We start from the raw sequence: 21,825 nt of genomic DNA, 5'->3' as shown, positions 1-21,825 counted from the left end.
CGGGGAGCGGAGAGAGCACACGCAATGCCAAGCAGAGGGGGCCCTGTGCCACCGCTGTCCAGGCCCTGAGGAAGAGCCCTTTCCCAGCAGGCCTTCTTTAGTCCCCACCTGGCCCGGCATAGCCCCCAGACAGGCAAAGGCAACTAACCCTATGGGCCCAGGAAAGGGAGCCTGTCAGAGCCAGTTAGAGCTGGAGGAGCCTTGGGTTCTACCTCCCATTTTATAGATGGGCAATTCGAGAACCAGAGACCAGAGGAACCTAATGTCACCGAAGAGACAAACTCTGGGGTCTCTTCCAATGAATTAGCAATGTGGCCTTGGGAGGGAAGATTAACGAAACCAATAATGACAGCATTAATTAGACCAATAGCTGACAAGTGTCAAATTCCTCCAATGTGACACTCACTCACTAGGCCCCACATGTGCATGAACAATTGAGACTTCTCTGCCGAGGAGCCGGGCAGGCAGCGTAATTCCCCATTTTACAGATAAGGACACGGAGCCTACAGGGAGCATCAGGTGGTTGTCCGAGGCCACACGGCTGATAGTGGCAGAGCTGAGATTCGAGTCCAGGCAGTCTGGCTCGAGAACCCACACTCTCAACCCCCTGTGCAGCGTGGCCTCTAGTTACTTAACCTCTCTGAGCCTCACTCTGCCCCGGTGTACAGGGGGAGGCTTGCCCAGCCCGGCCCTTACCCAGGGATTGGAAAAGGGATGTGACTTGTTTTGTCAAGCGCTGACCACATGCCAGGCATGCTCCTGAGCACTGGGCACACTCCACCTCATTTACGGTCCTAAATACCTTGGACGTGAACCCTGTTCTTCCATTTGCTGGCACATAGTAAACGATCAACCAAGTCCGGGAGAAGGAACAAGGTGGGCCCTCCCTCCTCTCCTCCCCGAGGGCTGCTGAGAATGAAGCCTCGCCCCTCCCTTTCGGACCCCACCCCTGGCAGCCCCTCTCCCCAGACCCTCGCCCAACTGGCCCAGCCCTGCTTACATTACCGCGGGGCCCTCGGTGCCGGCTGGAGGGCAGGCATTTCTCCTGAACTTCTAGAAGCTGCTGGGCACTGGGGAGAAGGGGTCATGTCACGTGTTTGTAGGGAGCTGGGGAGCCCCTCACTTCCTCTCCTCTAGCCCCCCATCCTGCCCAGAGGGTGGTGACAGCCTGCAGAGGGAGGAACGGGCCCCCACCCCGAGCCGGTTCCCAGTGGGACCCTGTCGCCAGGCGCCTGGCTCTGCGTCACCTCTGATAATTGGGCACCGTGCCCCGGTCCAGGTCCCGCAGCGTGAGGGGGTCGACCCGTGTGCAGAACCACTCCTGCCGCCGCTTGTATGACGGGTCCACCAGCCGCAGGATCTCTTGAGCTTTCACACACAGGGCGTGGGGGTCTGCCCGTTCAGGCAAAGTGAGGTTGGCTCGAATGTAGAAGGGCTCGGCACCAAGCCCCTTCGCCCAGGCATCCAGGGCCTTGTGGAAGGACTGACAAGCTGGACGTGAACAGGGCAGGGGGCAGCAAGGGGGACAAGAGGAGGAGGAAGTCAGGGATCAGCCTTGCAGAGGCCAGAGACATGGCCCTCTCAACATCCAAGCGGCCAGGACCCCGTCTTCCCCTTCTCAAAGCGAGAGCCTGAGGTCCAGAGAGAGCGGGACTTGCCCAAGGCCACCGAGCCCACTAGGGACAGAACCAGAACTTGAACCCAGGTGTCGGGACTCCTGTCCTGTATCAGCTGCTTACTGAGGACAGAGGGAGGGCACAATAACAGACAAGCCAGACTTACCCTTGGAGTCCATCAGGAAGGGAAGTGTGGACACCTGGTTCCAGGGCAAGGTTCTCTGCTGGGCCTCGCCTTCCAGGCCTGTCCCCTCCAGGCCAGCGGCCTCTGCCCTTGGCTGGGAGAAAACCAAGGTGGAGAGGGAAAGAAGTGAGCTTCCAAGGGCGGGACAGCTCTGGCTCTGGAGGAAGACTGGGTATGGGACTGACGACATCTCACAATTCAGATGCCTCCACCTCAGAGGGCAGTCAGACCCTGCTCCCATCCACAGGACTCCCCACCCAGCAGGTTCTTCCAGGTCCTTCCCATATTTAAAAAGGGAGATCGGTCAATGTGCTGTCGGTCTGCCCCACATCCCAGCTCCTGCCCAATCAGGTTTCATTTAATGCTGGCTGAGGCAGGCCAACCGGCAGCTAATCACTGAGCCTGCCTCCTTCTGGCCAATCCCTAGAAACGCTACCCAGTGACCTAGATCCACCAATCAGAAGGCATCCAGGCCTGGCTAAAGCACTAACTCTGCCCCAGCCCAGAGTTGGGGGCCTCACCTCTCTTGGTTCCACCCTGGCAGACCCCGGCCCAGAGAGCACTCGCCGAACCACAGTGGCCCCAGACCAGCTGTCCCCAAGAAACGGCAGGCCGTCTGAGCCTCTGTCCTGGGTCTCAGGTCCCCCCGGGGGGCTCCGGCCAGACACTTGGATGGCCAGAGACCTGAGAGGAGAGAAGGATGGGGATTGGAGCTCAGTCAGTATTTTAATTCGATTCAACCTCCTTGGAAAACCACAGCGATTCCCAAAATATAGCACGACTCGCACCCCACAGTCCACTGCACCTGCTGTGCCACTGCCTGGACTGCCCTGGCCCCTCTTCGCTGCCTGGCGAATTCTGCTCATCCTTCAGGGCTCAGGTCAAAAGCAACCTTTCTCTCCCAGACTCCTGCACACGGAGGGGTGGAGCTCCCTGCGCGAGCGGACCATCTGCACCTCGCGTGTTCCCCTTTGTTTCATCCCTCAGAACCAGCCCGTGGTCGTGTTCAGCTCTGGATCCCTAGCACCAAACACAGTCTCTGGCATACAGCAGATGACTAATAAAAAGCTTGTTATGCTCACAGTCTAGGAAGGAAGGTCACAGTTAGAACACAGCACAGATCAGAGATGGTCACAGCTGGCGGCGGGAGTACAAAGGGGCGTGGCTTCCCCGAGGAAGAAGTAGCTGGGCTACACCATAGTAAAGAGGAGAAGCGCTTCAGTCGTAGGCAGAGAGGAGACCGTATTCCAGGCTCGAGGACAGGTATAAGCAAAGGTGCGGAGGACAGAAAACAGGATGTGCGGAAAAATTTAATAACAACAATGATAGCGGCCGACGCTTACTGGGTGCTTCCCCCGTGCCAGACGCCATGCGAAGCTCCGTGCCCTAATTAACTAATTTAACATCATGAGGAACAGCTCTCAGAAAAGGCAAGGTGTAGCCAGCCTATGGAGGGCTTAGCCTCTGGCCTACCTCTCACAGTCAGTGGGAGCCACTGATGGTTAAGACAAAGAGTCACCAAGAACCCCATCGCGGCAGGTCTCTGCCTGTCCCTGGATGAGACTTGGTGAGGCTCTATGGCCAGGGTCAGAGAAACTGACCGGAAGTCTCCTCCATGACCTCCTGGCCCTGGTGCTGGGAAGGGGAGAAGCCAGGGTTGGCGGGTGTGCCCCAGCTGAAGAGGTAGCCCAGGCAGAGTCCAGGTAGCCTATCACCTCCTCACCCACCCTCGCAGGGGCAGCACACATGGCCACACTGCCCCCTGCTGCCAGCCTGGGGTGGGCAAGGCTGCAAGGACCTCAACTCAGTCAGCGCCCTTCCAGAGGGGGGAACTTTGGCCCCGGGGAGCCCGTCTTGGCTCCTGCCCTCTCAGTGGAAACGAAGAGACAAGCCCAAGGGCCGGGGGCCAGACATGGGAGCTGGAGGCATCAGGGCTGCCTCACAGGCTCCTCCAGTCCCGGGACTGTCCTGGCTGTATCCAGGTGGCGTGGAAAGGCCTGGGCAGAGCTGGGAGGCCTGGGGCCGGGCCTGGCTACACCGCCCATTGGCCTTATGACTGGAAAAGCACAGTCCAGCGCCAAACCCCAGTGTTAACTGTGCCCTAGACTTGGGCAAGTGAGCTGGCTGCTTGATTCTAGGCCACCGCATCCATAAGGCAAGGAGGGCGATGGCATCTGTCTCTCACTGGGAAAGGAACTTAAAGTTAATGCAGGAAGAGAGGAGACCGGAGGCTCTGGGGCCTTCCGACTGCAGGCCTGTTCCTAGGTGGGAAGGGAAATTCTGTTTTAATGGAATGAAACAGTAGAAGCCTGTCTCCCTTCGAGTAAATCCAGGCCTGTGTCTCAGGCATATGCATAGGTTTCTCCCACTGTGGGCTGCAGACAGAAAAGTTTGAGAAATGTGGCACGAACAACAGGAACTCGGGGCCAGAAAACCTGGGCTCCTCCAGTCCCGGGACTGTCCTGGCTGTATCCAGGTGGCGTGGAAAGGCCTGGGCAGAGCTGGGAGGCCTGGGGCCGGGCCTGGCTACACCGCCCATTGGCCTTATGACTGGAAAAGCACAGTCCAGCGCCAAACCCCAGTGTTAACTGTGCCCTGGACTTGGGCGAGTGAGCTGGCTGCTTGATTCTAGGCCACCGCATCCATAAGGCAAGGAGGGCGATGGCATCTGTCTCTCACTGGGAAAGGAACTTAAAGTTAATGCAGGAAGAGAGGAGACCGGAGGCTCTGGGGCCTTCCGACTGCAGGCCTGTTCCTAGGTGGGAAGGGAAATTCTGTTTTAATGGAATAAAACAGAAGATAGAAGCCTGTCTCCCTTCGAGTAAATCCAGGCCTGTGTCTCAGGCATATGCATAGGTTTCTCCCACTGTGGGCTGCAGACAGAAAAGTTTGAGAAATGTGGCACGAACAACAGGAACTCGGGGCCAGAAAACCTGGCTGCGGAACCGCCAGTCCTCAGCAGCTCCACCTGCGTCTACCTGTTTCATTAACCCAAGGAACTAAAACATGGAATGCTCTTAAAACAGTGCCCGGTAAGAACTGAGTGCTCAGTGAAAACTAGACGTTTACTGTCATCAGGGGTGAGTCGAGACAAGTCACCCCTCTGTGGCCCACAGTTTCCCCCCGTTTCAAGTCCATGGTCCACTCCCCATCGCAGCTTTCCCGGACGAGAACCCAGCTAGCAGCCTGCACCAGGCCTTGCACGCCATGCCTGGGCCCGCCCCTCCCCATCCTGCAATTTCAGCATCTGACCCTCCACCCCAAGTTTTCAGGCTCCTGTTGCCAACTCCTGCTGATTCCTGAAGACCCAGCTCGGGCATCCCATCCCCTCCTTTAGGACACTCCTGCCCACATCCCTGAGGGACCACGTGACTTCTCTGAGCCTCCACAGCCCCGGGCTACCAACGCTCAGCACTTTTCAGAGTCCACCTGGGGGCTGGCTGCGGGCAGGGTTCTGATCAGTCCCTCCGTGCAAATGAGCAGGAAGCGGAGAGAGAGGAACACAGTGTGGGGGGTGGGGGGCTGGGCTGCCTGCTAAAACCTCCAGGGACTCCCGGATCTCCAGCAACACAATCCAACCCAGTCCTGCCTGTGGGCAGTGTGAGGGATGGGGTTCCCCGTCCACCAGCCCCTCCCCCAGTGTCAGGTCAGCAGGTCAGGTCACATAGGAACAGGGTGGAAACAGGGCCAGTCCATCATTCTGCCAGCTCTGAGCCGTGATGGACCAAGTGGCCTCAGTGAGTGTCCCCCACCACCACCCCTAACCCAGGGCACTGTGAGAAGATCTCTGGGCAGTGTGCACGACTGCTTTGTTCCAGGTCAGGGACCTATGAAGGCGGGAATCAGCCCTACGGGAGATATCTGTTATTCCTCTCGTTTTAGAGAAGAGGGAAACTGAGGCACAGGGAAGCATAACTTGACGAGGGTTCCACAACTGCTGGAAATCCGGAAATGACCGATTCGCACCCTTGTACACAGACAGACGGTGCCAGAGATGCTGAGTCCATGTGAGCACGTGTGGGCAGGGGCAGGCCCTGGCTGAGGGCACAGCACCTGCGCTCTCCCCACTGCCCCTTCCTCCTCAGCACCTCATGTACACTCTCAGCAACTCCGCAATGCCTCCCAGCCTGTCCACCGGTCCGTGCATCGGCCTGCCCCAGCACCCCACTGCCCTGCCCCAAGGCCGAGGAGCCCAGAGGGGCAGCAGAGACGAGGGCGGAAAACACCCAGCACGTAGTGAGTACTGAACACGAGCGTGAGATTAAAAGCAGCGTAGATGGAAGGAAGGCACCGTGGAGTCCCCAACTCCACCACCAAGTGGCCTTGTGACAAATCCTGACACTCTGAGCCTTGTTTTCCTCATCTGGATAACAGGGCTAAAGATGCCAGCCCTGCAGGTTACTCTGACAATTAAGCAAGGGCAACAATACGTCAGCTAAGAGCCAACATGACCACTCTCTCTGAGCCCAGCGCAGCTCTAAGCACTCAAATAAGAATACTGGAACCCCCACAATGACCCTAGGGGCCAGGCACTATTGTGACCCCATTTTACAGAGCAGGAAACGGGGGCATTGAGAAATTAAGTGACATGCCCAAGATCCCACGGGAGCAAGTGACAGAGCTGGGGTTTCAGTTGACTAACAAAATCTGTTCTTTCCCCGCGGGCTGTCACATTGCTCCAGGACACATGCGCTGGCACCTCGCCTCCCTCTCCTCCACCCCTCACCTCCCTCTCTGCTCGTCCCTCCACCTTTTTCTCTCGGCGTCCACCACCCCTGCCTCTACCACAATCTGCGTTCTTCCTCCGTCCCCCTCCTCCCCAGGAACAGTGTGGGCAGAGGTGGCCCCACAACCACATGGCTCCCGCTCCCTCTGCCTCATCCCAGCACCCCCTGGACAGCAGCCAAGACCCCTGCTGCAGGCCTGAGCTGGAGGAAGGGAGGAAGGGCCGAGACAGGCAGGAAGGGAGGTGCCTCCACCCCTTCCCCCAGAAGCATGTCCTGCACAGAGAGAAACAATGTCACACTGGGCCTGCTGCCGGGGGTGAGGGTGGGGGCAGGGCCCTGGACATGGGCCTGGCCAAGCTGCTTCCAGGAGGCAGGAGGCCCCTGGTCCTGCTATGCCCGATTTCTCGTGCGACCTGTCCTCTGCATCCAGCATCCCCATATTCCAGCTCTGACATCAGTGCTTCCTATGCCCTTTCCAAAACCCAAGTCTGCTCAGGTCACTGTAGACCTCAGCCGGGGCACTTCCCAGCTGTGTGACCTGGGGCAAGTCACTTAACCTCTCTGAGCCTGTTTCCTCCTCTATAAAACAGGAATAATCCTAATAATGTCTACCTACCAGGATAGAGGGGATGAGGTAAGGCAGTCAGCAGCTGGCCTGCATTTAGTAATAGCTAAACCCTCGCAGCTTCTCCAGAGTGCACCAGCCAAAGTCCACGCTTTTCCAGCCTGACTCACCAAGCTTGCTGTGGCTCGGCCTTCCCTCCTCCCCCTGGCGTGCTCCAGTCAACACCAAACTCCAAGCCCACCCCCAGACAACCTCTGCTCTCTCCCCCTACAGTCACCCAGCTGCCCTCCCTACCTGCTCTCTCCATGGCTGAGCTCAAAGGCCACGTTCTCAGCATGGCCTTCTCCATCACCCGTCCTGAGGTCCACTCACTATCTTACCAGGGAGGCCACTCATCGCCCAACACGCAGAGCTCAGTGCCTGCAGCACACTCTGAGCCAATGTGTTTCATGACTCCTGTCATGGGTTTGCAGCCAGTCCAGGTGCTGGGGCTCCCTCGGTGGCCCCACCCCTGGCACAAAGCTTCGCTGGATGGCTCAGTCCTACGGGAGCTCAGAGCTGGGGAGGATGGGCGAGCCTGGTATTCGTGTCAGTACAAGTTAACTCCTACCATTTACTAAGCACCTACTGTGCACCTGGCGAAGCTGGGTGCTTTACTGACGAGTCCTAAACCTCAAGATACCCATATGCAGAAGAGATTACTATCACTTTTAGCTGATGAGGAAGCTGAGGCCCAGAGAGGTGAAGTGACCAGTCACACAAACGATAAGCAGTGGTGACAGGATTTGAACCCCTCAGCCTGTGTCTAAAGACCTTACTACTCTGACAGGTGCATAAAGCGAAGGCTTAGCTGCTGCTCCCTCCCGCCTCGCCCCCGCACACCCTTCTCCAGGAATCGGAGACCCGGCCCTCCAACCGCCACCCGCCTCAGGCAGTTTCCCTGTTTCCGTACCTGTTGAGGAGATCCAGGCCACAGCCTCTGGCCAGGAGGCCATCCGGCTTTCCCAACGGCCACACGCTGTCGGAGGACGAGGACGAGGAGAGCCCTGGGGACCAGGGCTTAAGCGTTACACTCCCTGGGAAGGAGGAGTGAAATTCAGGGGTGCCAAGCGGAGGGACTAAGAAACGAGGGGAGGGCCCAGGGATGGCCCCGGGGGCCTTGGCAGGTTCGACACCCCAGGAACACCTTGGACCCACTGGGCCAGGATGACCCTTCGGTTTCCTGGAAGAGGGTGGAGGGTGGGCCGGAACTGAGGAGGAGCCCAGCACAGCACAGCCAGGACCACGACTAGGCTCAGGGTGAACCAACTCCCCCAGAGGCCTCCGAGGCATAGCCTTCCTGCCTGGCCAGGGCACAGCAGGGCCTCAGGGAGGTGAACACGGGCCAAGGGCAGAGCGGGCAGCATGGGCCTAGGTGAGCTAAAAAGCTACCCCCAAGATGAGCCCTCCCCACAGTCCCCGAGGGCTCTTACCTGTGATGTCTGACATGCTGCTAAAGGACCTGGGCAGAGAGGACGGGGAGGGGCAGGAGCTGAGGCTCAGTGGGCATCTGCCCCATGCCCTCCTTCTGCCCCCATGCAACTAAAAGGTCCTTCAGCCCCCAAGCAAATACAGGCTAAGACTCAAGGTTGAGGTCCCAGGCACAGGGTACTCATGTCACCCAGCGCCCCTAAACTCACAGGGCAAGAAGTTAACATCCTGACCTCAGCACCATGGCCTCTACCTAGAATGATTCCCTGGCCTGTCCCTCAATGCCGCTGCTTCCAGGAAGCCTCCCCTGACCTCTCACCCCTCATCTCGCCCTCACTTCCTACGTTGTCATTTGTGGCTCCTGGGCCTGCCTCCCGCACTAGACCATGACCCCCTCATCGCACACCCCATTTGCGGCAGATTCACTCATCTGATCAAGCCTGTGACAGACATACACTAGGAGACAGGACATCCTCACCTTTAGCCCTGCCAGCAGTGGAGATGGCTTGGTTTTTCAGGCCCCCATTGGCTACTGAGGCCAGCTTTCTTGCCTGAGGTCCCTAAACCCTCGAAACATTCTCTGCGTGCCCTAGTCCTGAACCATCCAGGCTTCCCCCTGAGTTTAGGAACTTAGAGGCTCGATATCTAGTGACTCTCCCACCAGGGCGCTTGGCTGAGGCGGAGCCCCCTCTGCCCTTGGGCCTTGTCTTAACCTCGGACCCCAGTCATGCCTGTGACGCTCAGGGCCTGGGTTTCCAGAGCTCCAGCCGCTTACAGGCCTTAAAGGGAGGTGACTGTCTAAAGTTGCCTCCGGCATTAGGGATGCTGGGAGGTGGCAGTTTCAGGAACGAGCAGCCCCACCTCTCCGGGCCCCTGTGGTTCTCTCCCAGCCTGTTTACCTCTTAGCAGGTGCGGGGTCCTCCTCCCGCTGCCGGCGGAGGATGGAGCCGGCGCTGGGAGGGAAGGGCAGGATGGAAAGCCGGTTGATCTCCTTCTCGCTGTCTGTGGCCTCCTCCTGCAAGGTCACACGACAGGGCCAGGGTCACCTCCACTGCACGTCCCCACAGCTCAACACACCTGTTTGTGCCCATTCCACAGATGAGAACAAGGCCCAGAGTGGAGAAGTGGGCTCTGCAGGATTACTGTGTGAGTGGCCCCCCCGGGTCTCCTGGCACCCAGGCCCAGCATGGAGCTGGCTCCTGGTGACTGAAACAAGGCGCTTGGCCTTCGTGAGCCTCAGTTTCCTCATATGTGAAATGACCTGACAGTAAACTGGAAAGCATTCTACGTGTTAGTAATTATGTGAACATCAGCAGTGTCCTCCCCATATGTGGGGTGGGGCAGGTTTCTTACCGAAGTGTGGGGCTCAGGTCCCCCCACGACAGCTGCCTCCCCAGCTGCTTCTGGGCCTCCCAGCGGGGAGGGGAACTCGCTGAGGCTCCAGGTGCTGCTGAGGTTGGAGCACAAGGAATGGGAGGAGGCACAGGCCTGGGAGAAGAAAGGGGAGCAAGCAGGTCAGCGGTGCTGGGCCAGGGACATCCATGGGCACTTACTGAATGCCTGCTGTGTGCCAGGAACAGGGACACAGTGGGAATAAGGGAGCGGGGTCTCTGCCCTCGTGGAGCTCTCAGCCTAGAGAAGGACACGAACTGTAAACAAGCAAACAGATGAAGGAAACAGCCCCACGCAGCCAGGAGGGCAGGAAGCCAAGTGCTCAGAGGCCCGCCCAGCCTGGTGACATCAGGTAGTCCCAGAGAAAGTGTGGTCTGAGCTGAGAACTAGAGGATACGTAGGTGCTAAGTAGGTAAAGCTGGGGAGGATGGTCTAGGCAGCTAAGACGGTATGTGCAAAGGCCCTGAGACAGGACTGTGACTCATTTCGGGAATTAAAAGGCTGAGACCCAGAGGAGCAGGCTAGAGGGAGGGAGGGGCTCACCTGCAGGGCCTCTAGGACAGGGTAAGGGGCTTTGTCTTTACCTAAGCAAAAAACCACTGAGGGTGTTAAAAAGTGAGAAGTCACAGATTCACACTTCCTTTGTTCTATTCTTCCAAGTATTAAACATCTGGCCAGTTAATCATCTCCAAGCAAACCCAAGATGGGAAAAGTCAGAGTTCCTGGCAGAGGTCCTGAGCACCCCACCCCCCACCTCCCCAACCTCGGGCTCCAGTACTGGCTGGCTCTATGACCTTAAGCAAGGCCCTGACTCTCTCTGGGCCTTTTGCAATGAGGGACTAGGACTAACTGGTCTCTGAGGGGCTCGAGAGCCCACGTTTTACATTCTAAGATGCTCACAGGCCCTCGGGCAGCTAGGGTTCTCCAAGTGTATGCAAAGGCAGTCTTGGTGCCCCAGGAACCCCAGAAACTCAGAGACCCACATGCCTCCATCCTGTTCCCTGATGCACCAACCCACACCCACCCCAGCTGGGGCCCCCCACCAGACCGGCGTATTCTCTGTCCTGGCCAAGAGCTCCCTCCAAGACCAGCATGTTCTTGACCTAAGGTGTGGGCTCTGGCCAGGACCCAGAGCCTGCATTTTCTCAAGCCCAGATGAGGCGTCCTAATGAGTCCCATGTGGTCCCACCCCCAGTAAAGGTTCCCACCTAGTCCTGCAATTCCCACTCCAAGCTGAGGACTCCTGCCAGTTCCCCCATGTTTCCGCCCCTGGCTGAGGTTTCCCACAGGGTCCTGCGTGTTCCCAGCCTTGGCCAAGAGCTCCTGCCAAGACCCCAGCATACCCACCAGGACCCCTGTTCCCTTGCCCCTGTCACCTTGAGGCAGGGGCCACCCTGGGCTCGCTGCAGCTGTGCCTCCAGCAGGGCCTTGGCACCCTCCAGGTTGGTGAGCGTGGTCAGCAGCTCGTCCCGCTCGGCCTCCAGGCCCCGCACCTGCTTGCGGTACTGGTCCTTCTCGATGAGGCTCTGTGAGTACTGCAGCTGGATCCGATCACGGCTCTGGATAGCCTGGGAAGAGCAGGCAGGGAGGGTGAAAGCTGTCTTGGCCTCTGACCGCACAAATGGGGGTGGCGGCAGGAATGGCACTTCTTGTGTGCCAGACCCTGTGCTAAACACCAGCTCGTTGAATCTGCATACTAACTCTTCAAGTTAGAGATTCCCATTATTCTCATTTTATAGATAAGGAAACAAGGCAGCAGGGGCAGGGCTGAGACTCAAATCCAGGCGGTCTAGTTGCAGAGTCCCGGCTCTTCCCAATTCCCAAGAACAAGTTAAAACTATAAGACCTACTGTGTGTTGCTGACTTTATTCACCACATCGCCGCTAGTAGAGGAGTCTGGGTACAAACCCATCCCTCTGCATCCAAAGCACATTTCCCCACAGGGTGTCTGAAACCTGGGCCTGTGGCCCAGGCCTGCCACCCACTGCTTCAGAGGGAGCTGGAGCCAGAGGCCCAAGGGCTGAGAGCAACTGGGTGAAGTACAGATCCCTGGGCCCACCCAGACCACAAAATCAGAATGTCTGGGGATGAAACCTCCAATGTGTCTTTTCGTCAAGCCCATCAGGGGATCCCGAAGCCCGTTCTAATGTGTAGACTTTAACTCCTCTAGTAGAACTCAAACTTGGTCCAAGGACAAAATCCTCTGCCTTCCCCCTGCACGGGAACCTCACGTAGGAGGGGTGGGGGCCTGGAGAAGCTGGCCCAGGTCCTCAGCCCACCCCTTAACCTCAAGTGATGAGGGCCATGATGCCTAAGGCCTGGGAGCCAGAACTTTTGAGAATGTCTTCATCAGCAAATATTTGCGAGCAGCTCCCCTGTGTAGGCCTTGTCCTTGACGTGGAGAGCACAGGGATTCGGAAATGAAGAGTGCCAGGAGCAGCCTTCCTAACAGTCCCGGAAGCTCAGGGGAGAAAGGTGTGTTCAGGGGGCAAGGATGGCCTATCTCGAGCACTCGAGGTCCCATGTCTGTGTCTCTCCCAGCCTACTCGCCCTCTCCTAAACCAATCAGTACACTGCGAAAGTCTTTTTTCTCCAATTTTAGTCCTGCCCGCTTCTCAAGTCTGCCGTACGAGAACCAGTGGCCAGGCCAGGGCCTCGGACGCAGCAGGCTGGGCTCACCTGGTCTCGCTCCTTCTCAATCTCTTCCAGCTGGGCCAGCACGGTGGCCATGCGGTGCTTGTAGAGGTCGCAGTCCTTCTGCAGTGTGCGGTGCTTCAGCCGCAGGTCCTCCATCTCCTGCAGGTACTATGGTCGGGTGGGCAGGCAGAGTGGTGCAGGGTAGAACACGCCCAGGTCAGACAGACCACAGGGCTGGGGACCAGGGGAAGCTAACCAGCAGGTGCCGAGCAGGTCCGGGGAAAGAGGCCTGAGCCCCAATAACAAGTGCCCACCTCCCCAGCTGGGCCTGACTTTACCTCACTAGGCCTCAGCTACCTCATCTGTAAAATGGGACTAACAATAATAACGACACCCTCCCAGCCAACCTTGGCCTCCCCGTTTTAGCTGTCATCTGCCCCCACCCCTGCTGTGCTTCTTCACCCTCCGCTACACAGCCCTCATCACCCTCCGCTACATGAAGTGGTTGACAAGGATTTTGACAAGGATGCGTGTATGGCATATGGTTTGTCTCCCCTGCTGGAATTTACTCTCCACAGGAGTAGACATTTGCTTACTGATGTATCTCAATAAATACTTGAGAATGAATGAATGCACAGGTCCTAGCACAGTGCCTGCCACACCTGCACAAAAGGTTGGCTCAAGTAAACTGGTGATGCCCACGACCCTCCCCTCGCCAGGAGCCTCTCCAGGCTATTAGTGAGAAGGAAGGTGGGGGCAAGGCAAGGTAGGGGATGGTGCACAGTGGACACTACCTTGTCCCGCAGCTCCTCAGCCCACTGCAGCTCCCCCTGCACAGCGTGCAGCTTCTGGCACAGCTCCTGCCTGCTGTCCTGTGCCTCCCGCCAGTCATGCTCCAGGATATCCAGAAGGATGCGCTCTGAGCCTGGGGCCCCCGGCCTGCTTGCTTCCTGGGGGTCAGAGTTCAGGGCTGCCTCAACCTCTGGCCCAGGGCCCACCTCAAGTATTAGAGGGAAGGGGGACACGGAGCCTTTGGCCCTCGGACCCACCCCACTAGCTCTTCCATGTTGGCCAAGGGCCTTTGCCTCTCTAGACCTCAGTTTCCTGTACGTAGCGTGGGTGTAGCCCCATCAGCCCTGCCCACCCTCCAGGGAGCATCTGGGGTGTAAATGAGGTAAGTGGATGAGGGCATGCTGGGACAGTTCAGCCAAGATCTCGGTCCCAAACAAAAACCAGGCCCACTCTCCCTTGCTCTGGTCCCCACCCGTCAACCAGGATAGCAGACGGGTGGCTATTTCCAAAGCCTATCCCCACCTTCCTGACAAGGGGTCATCCCAGCAGCTGAGCCTGGCCCAGGCAGGTAGACCACAAGTCCAAGATCCAGACCTATACCCCAGCCAGGCACCCCCAACCCTATGAAATACACCAGAGCCCTGGCTCCCATCCCCCACTTCCTATGTGGAGCAAGGACCAGACAGCCCACCCACACTACCACTGACCTGCCACAGGACACTCAGCAAGCCTGGGGCAACTCAGACCTCGGGGTCTCAACCTTTCCAGGGTCATAGACTCCTCTACAAATGCGAGGAAAAATGGGGGCCCTCTCCCCCAAAAATGCTCACGTACAAAATCAGGTGCACAGTTTCAGGGAGTTCAGAGACTCTAGACTAAACCCCAGGGAGAGCCAAGCACTAAGCACCCTCCGCTCAGGGCTAGACAAGAGGCCACCCAGTCCTCAGATCCCGGGGACAGAGTCCTCATTCTCTGGCCTCAGGAGGATGAGAGGGCGGCAGGAGCGTCTGCCCCTGCTTCTGCCCCCCAGTGCCACCCCTCTCACCTGCTGCCGGCCGTCTTGCAGCTCCTGCAGGGACGCGGTCAGCCGCTGGTTCTCGGCACGCAGCTCAGAGACCAGGTCCGCGCTGTCCAGCTCCTTCTCCTTCTCCTCGGCCCCGGGGAGCGGGCCCCTGGCCCTGCGCAGCAGTGTGCACTCTTCCTCCAGCTGGCTCACCTTGAGCTTGAGCTGATCCACCTGGGCACCGAGACATGGGTCAGCCCCGGTAGGGGCCCCAACAAGGTCAATGGCGAGAGGTCCTGCTCCTCATGCCGGGGTGCCTCCCGGATCCCGCAGGCATCCTCCCGGACTCGTCTCTAAAGAAAGTACAGGCTGGGCATGTAAGATGAGGAAGGAAGGGGGCAGCAAGGCCAAGCCACCCTCCCAGGAACTCTGCTTCGAGGAGCCGTGGGCAGAGGTGCTGCATCACAGCACACCTGTCCATCCCACACGCCTGACGTGAAGCACAGGCGATGGAGCCCAGTGCCAGCACGATGGAGGAGGAGGGCGACACCGAGAACAGGGGGAACCAGGGTCTGGGCCCAGTTCTGCCTCTAGTTCAGTGTGGCCTTGGGCGAGTCATGGCCCCTTTCTGTGCCTCAGTCTCCTCATCTCCAGGGGGAGAGGCGGAGGAGGATGGTTGTGAGGGTCTCACCCAGCCTGAAAGCCAGGAGGTTCCCTTGCCGCCCAGCCTCCCAGCACTCCATACGCTCACAGAACAGAGGTGAGTCTGATCCTCCCGTAAAGACATCCCTCCTCAGGCTCCCCCTCAGGAAGACAGTGCTGTTGGTTCATCCCCAACGAGAACTCCAAACATAGGGTCCAGGTTTCGATTGTGCCACTTTTGCCCCTGTCATCCTGAACAAGTCGCTTACCTCCTCTGGGCCTGAGTTTGCTCATCAGTAAAATGGGCCCATCCAATCCCCAGCTCCACCACCAGCCTCCCAAAGTCATTGCAAGAATCAAATAAGACAGAGCACGGACAGAGACCTTTACACTGTCTAGGATTTTATTTAAAGCTATGAAGACAGCCACTGTCACACCTCTGGCTGTAGAAATGCCAGAGGTGTGACAGTGGCTGTCTTCATAGCTTTAAATAAAATCCTAGAACCCCAACCTATAACCCACTCAGTGTGTGCAGCCAGAAGCTGGCCAGGGTGGTGGACGGGCAGCTGGTAGCCACCTGGCTGAGAGCGGATACGCATGAGCAGTGTGCTGGATTATGAGGGCACTCAGCCAGAGTTATGTTCCAAATTCATGTGGGGTCTGAAGGAGCTAGACAGTGACAAGAGTAGCAATAGGTGGCAGGCTATAAAATGAAGTCATTGTTGGAAAAAGGGCACAATGACCTCTGGTGCTACACACAGGCATGCCAACATCTGGTGCCCTGGCCTCTTCTGCAAAATGACTTGCAGCCCCCCACCTTTCAGAGCCTAGGATGGCAGTGCACACACGCATACACACACACACACACACACACACACACACACACACACACACACGGGTCTGGAGGCTAGGTCAGGCAGTTCCACAATACTACTCCTCCGCAAAGGACTCAGAAATTCATGACTCTCACATTCCTTTCCCCTCACAAAACATGCTTTGTGAACCGCCAAAGAAAGTCAGCTAGTTCCAAGGGCAAACGTGGTCACACCCTCTCTAGCAAACCACAGCCACGCACCATGGCCTCCTGCCCGACCCTTGGCCAGCAAGCTCCCCACGATGAACTCGGGATAGGACATCTGGGAGTCTTCTCTGAATGCCAGGAAATACGGATGCATTTAATCCTGCTGTACAAACTCACTTAGCACAAAATTATAGCATTGGTTCCTTAAGTTTATGTTGCTTAGAAATAACAGCTCATTAAATTCGCACCTCATAAAACACAGTATTAAATCACAGCCACCACACACCTGTCCATGGGGGAAGGGGACCCAAGCTGCCAAGACAGGTGCCATCAGCTGTTCTGTTCATTTCCATCTGCAATGCCTTTGTTAATTTTGTGGCAAAATCTCTAAAAATTTAGGCAAATTTATAGTAGCTACATTTAAAGAAAAACTTATCTACTAATTGAATTTTACCCCTCACCTTCTATCCCCCAAAACTAGGAAAAAGCAGCCATTCTCTGTCTAGTGACAGATTACCTCATCCCTAGATGCTCATACTATACACACCTGCAACCAATATGGAGACACAGAGGCACCTGCAACACCTCTTCCTCATCCCCCTACCCCACCCCAGGAGACCCCAGATGGCTGTACACACACAAGAGACCCTCCCCCCAGTCACGTGCATACATTCACCACTTCAGGGGGCCCAACTCATAATCACACCCAACCCAAAGGTGAGACAAGCCAGTCTAGCCACAGCCCCTACAAACACCCCTGGACTGGTAGCCAACACGCTGTCCTCTCTGAGTGACGGAACCCTTTCTTCCAAGAGAACCTCACAGCCCGTCTCATGTGCATTTTGGAAAAATAGGACATGGGTAAAGAGGGGGGACCCCAGTTCTCCCCACCTGCCACCCACCCCGCCCCGCCCCAGCAATGCCAAGTGAAGTCAAAAATTCTCAATCTTGGGACCTTGGAAAGTGCTCCAACCAACTTCTCTGGGCCTAAGTTTCCTCGTGCATAAATGAGGACAATAATAGTGCCCCCATCCCGTCCCAACAGAGTTGCTAGGGAATTCAAGGAGTTGGCGCGTGGCAAGCAGTGGGTACCATGCCTGGCGCATAGGAGGTGCTGTTTTGTTGTTAAATCATTCTTCTCCATGACCTCCGCTTCTAGGAAGACGAGGAAACTGGGGCACAGCGAGGGAAGCCTTGCCCGTGCCACCCTTCACTCAATCTGCAGCCAGTTTTTGGACCTCAAACAGCCCCATCTCACACCAAACACCAAGCAGGCCCTTAGAGGACAGACAGCCTCCTGGTCACTTCACACCATGTATCAGCCTCCTACACCCTCCAGCGGGCCTGGCAGCCTGAGCCCCTCAACCTGTGGCCTCAACACTCCCGATTAGGACTCACCTCCCCAAACATCGATCTACTGTCATGCACCAGGCTCCTGCACCGGTGCACCCACACCCACAGTCTCCCACAGACGCCTGTCACAGCCTGCAATGCCACACTCTCGGCCAGGCTCATGGGGTCAGGGGGCTTCAAATCCCATAGTTAGACTCCCCCCACCCCCGTGGAACCTGGCACAGTATTGCTGGAGAGAGCCTACTGTGTGCCACCAGCGCTGTTAAATCCTTGCCAAACATTAGCTTGTTAAATCCTTGAAACAATTCCCTGGGGCAGTAAAATACCAGCTTCATCCTCATGCTAAGTGCCAATAAGAAACCAAGAAAGTGAGGCTCGGTTTCCATGCCTGTAAGAGAAGCAGCCTCACCCGCTGCTGGAGAGGATTGGGTGAGATTTCACCTGGACGGGAGCGGGCAGAAAAACATCATGGGGCGGGGGCCAGCACTGGTGCCAGGCAGACCTGGGTCAAATCCAGGCTGTTCCATTTCCTGGCTTTGTGATGAGCAAGTCCAAGTACAATCGAAGCCTCAGTGGCTGTGTTTCAAAACGAGAACCTAGTGCATGGTGTCTTCTTGGGATCATATGGCATGATACATGTCACACAGCAGCACTTAAAAATACTAACAACGTGTCTTCTTGGGATCATATGGCATGATACATGTCACCTGCGTGGCACACAGCAGCACTTAAAAATACTAACAACAATGGCTAACGATGATACAGATTTTGAGCACTAACTCTGTGCCAGGAACTGTACCTGCCTTAAACTCGTGGACCCCTCGTAACCCAAGGCTTCTTCACCTTGGTACTTACTGCTGTTTTGGGCTCACTAACCCTTGGTTGTGGGGTTGTCCTGTGCACTGTTTAGCAGGATGTTTAACAGCTTCCCTGTGACCTCTACCTACTAGATGCCAATATCCCACTCCTAGTTATACCAACCAATAATATTTCTGGAAATGGAATAATGATTCTGAGGGGCAAAACCACCCCCACCCCCCGGGTTGAGAACCATGGTCATAACTCGATGAAATAAGTGCCATCAACACCCCCACACTGCAGATGAAAACGGTGAGGCACAGATCCATGAAGGGACTCGCCCGTGGTCCAATAGCTGGCAGGTGGCAGCTCCGGAACACAAGCCGGCTACCACATCACTGTCGGTTTCTGCAAAGGTCATCCCTTTCCCCACTCTACCCCGCCGGTCTCCCAGGGCCTACCGCCAGCTGCAAGTCACGGCTGCGCAGCACGGCCGAGTTCTTCTCCTCGCTGAGCTGTGCCAGACGCATGGCGATCATGTAGTTCTCATCCTTGAGCCGCAACAGCTCCAGGCTGCCTGCCTCCCAGTCCTCCCGCAGCCGCTGGCAGCGCTCCTGAGCCTGCTGCTGCTCCCGCAGCCTCTGCTCCAGCCCTGCCCGCTCCTCCTCTAACACCCGGCCCCGGGCCTGCAGCTGCTGCTCCCGCTGCAGCTGGCTCTTGCGAGCCTCCCGAAGCCGCCGCACCTCCGTCATCAGGAACTGGGTCAGGCCCTCGGGCCCCTCCTCATCTGCCAGGGACACGGGAGAGAAAAGTCAAGTCAGGCAAATAAAATCCAGGGGAATGGCAAACTGCAAAGAAAAAGCCAAACCGTAAAAACACGAGAAAGAAATTCTGGAATATATTTTGATAATCTGGGAGTGAGGAAGGCCTTCCTAAACGAGGCATAAAATCCAGGAGCTATAAAAGGAAAGATGGACAAAGCCAGAAAAAAAGGTTAAAATTTCTGAATGATGAAAGGTGTAACAAAGTTAAAAGACAAGCAACTGAGTGGGAGGAAAATATGACAAAGGATTCAGAGCCACGATATATAAAGAGCTTTTATAAGTCAATAAAAAAGATAAACAACTAAATAATAATATGGGTAAAAACTATCAGCAGGTAAGTCTCCCCCAAAAATGGCTAACAAACATAGGAAAATATGCTCTAACTCACTAGCAATAATAATAGTAATAGTCACTAACATTTAACTTTATTCTTGGGCTAGATATATATATATTAATTTATTTAATCTTCATGATAACACTTAAGATAAGTATTATTATTGTATCCATCTTAATGACAGGAAAACTGAGGCACAAAAAAGTCAAGTCATTTGCCCAAGGTTTACTAACTAGTAAACTGTGAACTACATCTCTTAAGTAGTTCATGAAGGACAAATGCAAAATAACATTATTTTGACATGTCACATTGGTAAAAATGTTTTAAATTATCCCCATGATGCATGAGGGTACTGCTGGTGGGATGTATGTTGATTTAATATGTGAAATACACATACTCTTGGAGAAATTTTACTTCTCAGAACCTCTCCTCCTGAGATACACATTTGCACAAAGATGCACATAGAATGATGTTCCCAGCATTGTTTGTAATGTTGCAAAACTAGAAACAACCTAGATATCATCAACAGGGACCCAGTTAAATGACTGATGGCACAATGTCACTAACGAATACTATGTAGTCATTTAAAACACGTGTGACAGATGTGGAAAAATCACGAAAATCCATTGTTCTGAGATAAAGCAAAATACGGAGCAACACATGTAGGATGATCACGCGTGCGTGCGCGAGCGCGCGCGTGTGTGTGTGTGTGTAAATGCAAAGAAAAGGGAGACTTGCCAGGCTGTTCCCAGCAGAGTAGAGCTGAAGGAAGAAGCAAAGACCTTTTTTATTCTAAAGTCACCTGGAGTGTTTGAATTTTTTACACAAGAGACTGTAAATCCATGTATGTCCACCACATACATGTTCAAAAACAATTTAAGGAGGAAAGAGTTTTGTTAGACTAACTAGATTAGAACCCCAGCCCCGTGCTCAGCCTGCTGTGGTACCTTGGGCAAACCGCTTCAGGTCTCTCTGTGCCTCAGTCTCTCCATGTGGTCAACAGGGATAATGGGAGTGCCTCCCTGACAGGAATGGGGCAAGGAACATCTGTGGTGGTGTCTGAGGGCGGCACCCAGGCTGGACCGACTCACCGAGGATCATGGAGCAGCGCTGGGCAGGCTCCTGGCCAGTGAGCAGCGTGAAGTGCTCGGGGTAGTAGAACTCCAGGGATTCCAGGAAGGCCTCGTAGCCCCTCTTGCCACGGCAGCGCAAGATGTCCATCAGGCGCCCTGGGAGTGGTGAGAGCGTGCCCAGGATTCAAGCTGGGGGCTTCCCGGAGCACCTGGCCACTTCCTCTCCCGCCAATGTTCCAGGGTTCAAGTTCCCCAGATTTTTAAGCCATTAACACACACAAGGACCTGTCTCAACACATCAGGGGCAAAGCCAGTCGGCCACAGACAGGAAGGCCAGGACCCCACCCCACCCCCATGGCACCTGTGCTTCAACAGGGCCCCAAACCCCTGCCTGTTCCCCACACACGAACAGATGCAGGGCCAACAAACACTGCCTGCCTTTTCAAGGACACAGAGAAGCCCCGTCTATCCCCAGACCGAAAGTAAAATATTTCTTCCATTGGTCAATGCCTGGAAGTCCATTAGACCCTCAACCCTTTGCCAGCCCTGGTTCAAAGACACACCCGGTGGGAGAGGAGACCCTCATTCAGCTGAGATGGGTCTTAAGCACTTGAGGGAAAGTGACTCTCCAAAGAGTGTATGGTTCCCAGAGGGAGGAGGCAGAGAGACGGAGGAGATCAAAGAGAACAGAGGACGCCAAGTCCAGCAGCTGTGACCCGGAGGTCACAGGCCTAGCCTGCCCTGGAGACCACATCCAACCCCCTACCCTACTGTGGGCCCAGGAAGTGGGAGGAAACCCCAAGACAGATAAAACCCTGACGCCGGTGTGGGCGCCGCAGACTCGCTGGGTCGTAATGATGGTTTGGGAGGAGGCAGGATGGTGGGCACACCAGCCATCTCCCTCTACGGATGTGGGGACCAGAGCCCTTGGCCTCGCGCCCCAGGGTCCTGTGCGCAGCACTAGGGGTCACCGCCGGCTCAGGCCCGACCCCCCGAGCCCCCGTGGCTCACCGGTGCGGTTGACGCGGCACGGGAAGCGGTAGGTGCTCAGCACCTCCTCCTCGTCCTGCTCGTCGATGACCCGGCACTGGCGCAGATACGGCGTGAGCTTGGCCGGATTGAGGGCGCGCGTCAGCCGGTGCCGGACGCCCTCGATCCGCTCCCACAGCGCGTCCTCCTCCGCCTCGGACCCGGAGCCGGCCCCAGCCTCCTCCTCGGCCTCTCCCGCCTCGGCCCCGCCCGGCATGACTGCGTCCTCGGGGTCTGCGGACCAGAAGCACCGGGAATCAGCGGGGTGACCCAGGGTACGGGGCGCCGGCTGAGCCCACCTCGGGGCGCCGCCCTCCCGACTGGCCACCGGGTGTCCCCGCGGCCCCCGCGACCCCGCCCCACCC

The 21,825-nt window shown here is 56.4% G+C and overlaps 1 protein-coding gene across 6 annotated transcripts in view; it reads right to left on the bottom strand.

Moving 5' to 3' along the window:
- Positions 1-21,694, bottom strand: part of CARD10 (caspase recruitment domain family member 10) — a 25,296-nt gene extending 3,602 nt beyond the window's left edge. For 2 of the 6 annotated variants that reach the window (XM_025048853.1, XM_025048854.1), the window contains exons 1-15: positions 21,443-21,694; positions 20,450-20,587; positions 18,662-18,987; positions 14,429-14,620; positions 13,386-13,541; positions 12,634-12,759; positions 11,331-11,522; positions 9,916-10,050; positions 9,462-9,577; positions 8,565-8,623; positions 8,045-8,168; positions 2,322-2,484; positions 1,783-1,894; positions 1,248-1,491; positions 1,001-1,070 (exon numbers count right to left, since the gene is read on the bottom strand). In XM_025048853.1, coding sequence (XP_024904621.1) covers positions 1,001-1,070; positions 1,248-1,491; positions 1,783-1,894; positions 2,322-2,484; positions 8,045-8,168; positions 8,565-8,623; positions 9,462-9,577; positions 9,916-10,050; positions 11,331-11,522; positions 12,634-12,759; positions 13,386-13,541; positions 14,429-14,620; positions 18,662-18,987; positions 20,450-20,587; positions 21,443-21,677 — 2,388 coding nt within the window. In that variant the 5' untranslated portion in view covers positions 21,678-21,694. The remainder of the gene's footprint in view (positions 1-1,000; positions 1,071-1,247; positions 1,492-1,782; positions 1,895-2,321; positions 2,485-8,044; positions 8,169-8,564; positions 8,624-9,461; positions 9,578-9,915; positions 10,051-11,330; positions 11,523-12,633; positions 12,760-13,385; positions 13,542-14,428; positions 14,621-18,661; positions 18,988-20,449; positions 20,588-21,442) is intronic. The other 4 variants (XM_015591630.2, XM_015591631.2, XM_025048855.1 and 1 more) reach the window with 3 other exon arrangements.
- Positions 21,695-21,825: the final 131 nt, after the last annotated feature.

This window comes from Pteropus alecto, unplaced genomic scaffold, assembly GCF_000325575.1.
Source record: "Pteropus alecto unplaced genomic scaffold, ASM32557v1 scaffold6, whole genome shotgun sequence".
NCBI classification, from domain to species: domain Eukaryota; kingdom Metazoa; phylum Chordata; class Mammalia; order Chiroptera; family Pteropodidae; genus Pteropus; species Pteropus alecto.
The sequence above is the reverse complement of the archived record's forward strand: the minus strand, read 5'-3'. Positions and strand labels throughout refer to the sequence as shown.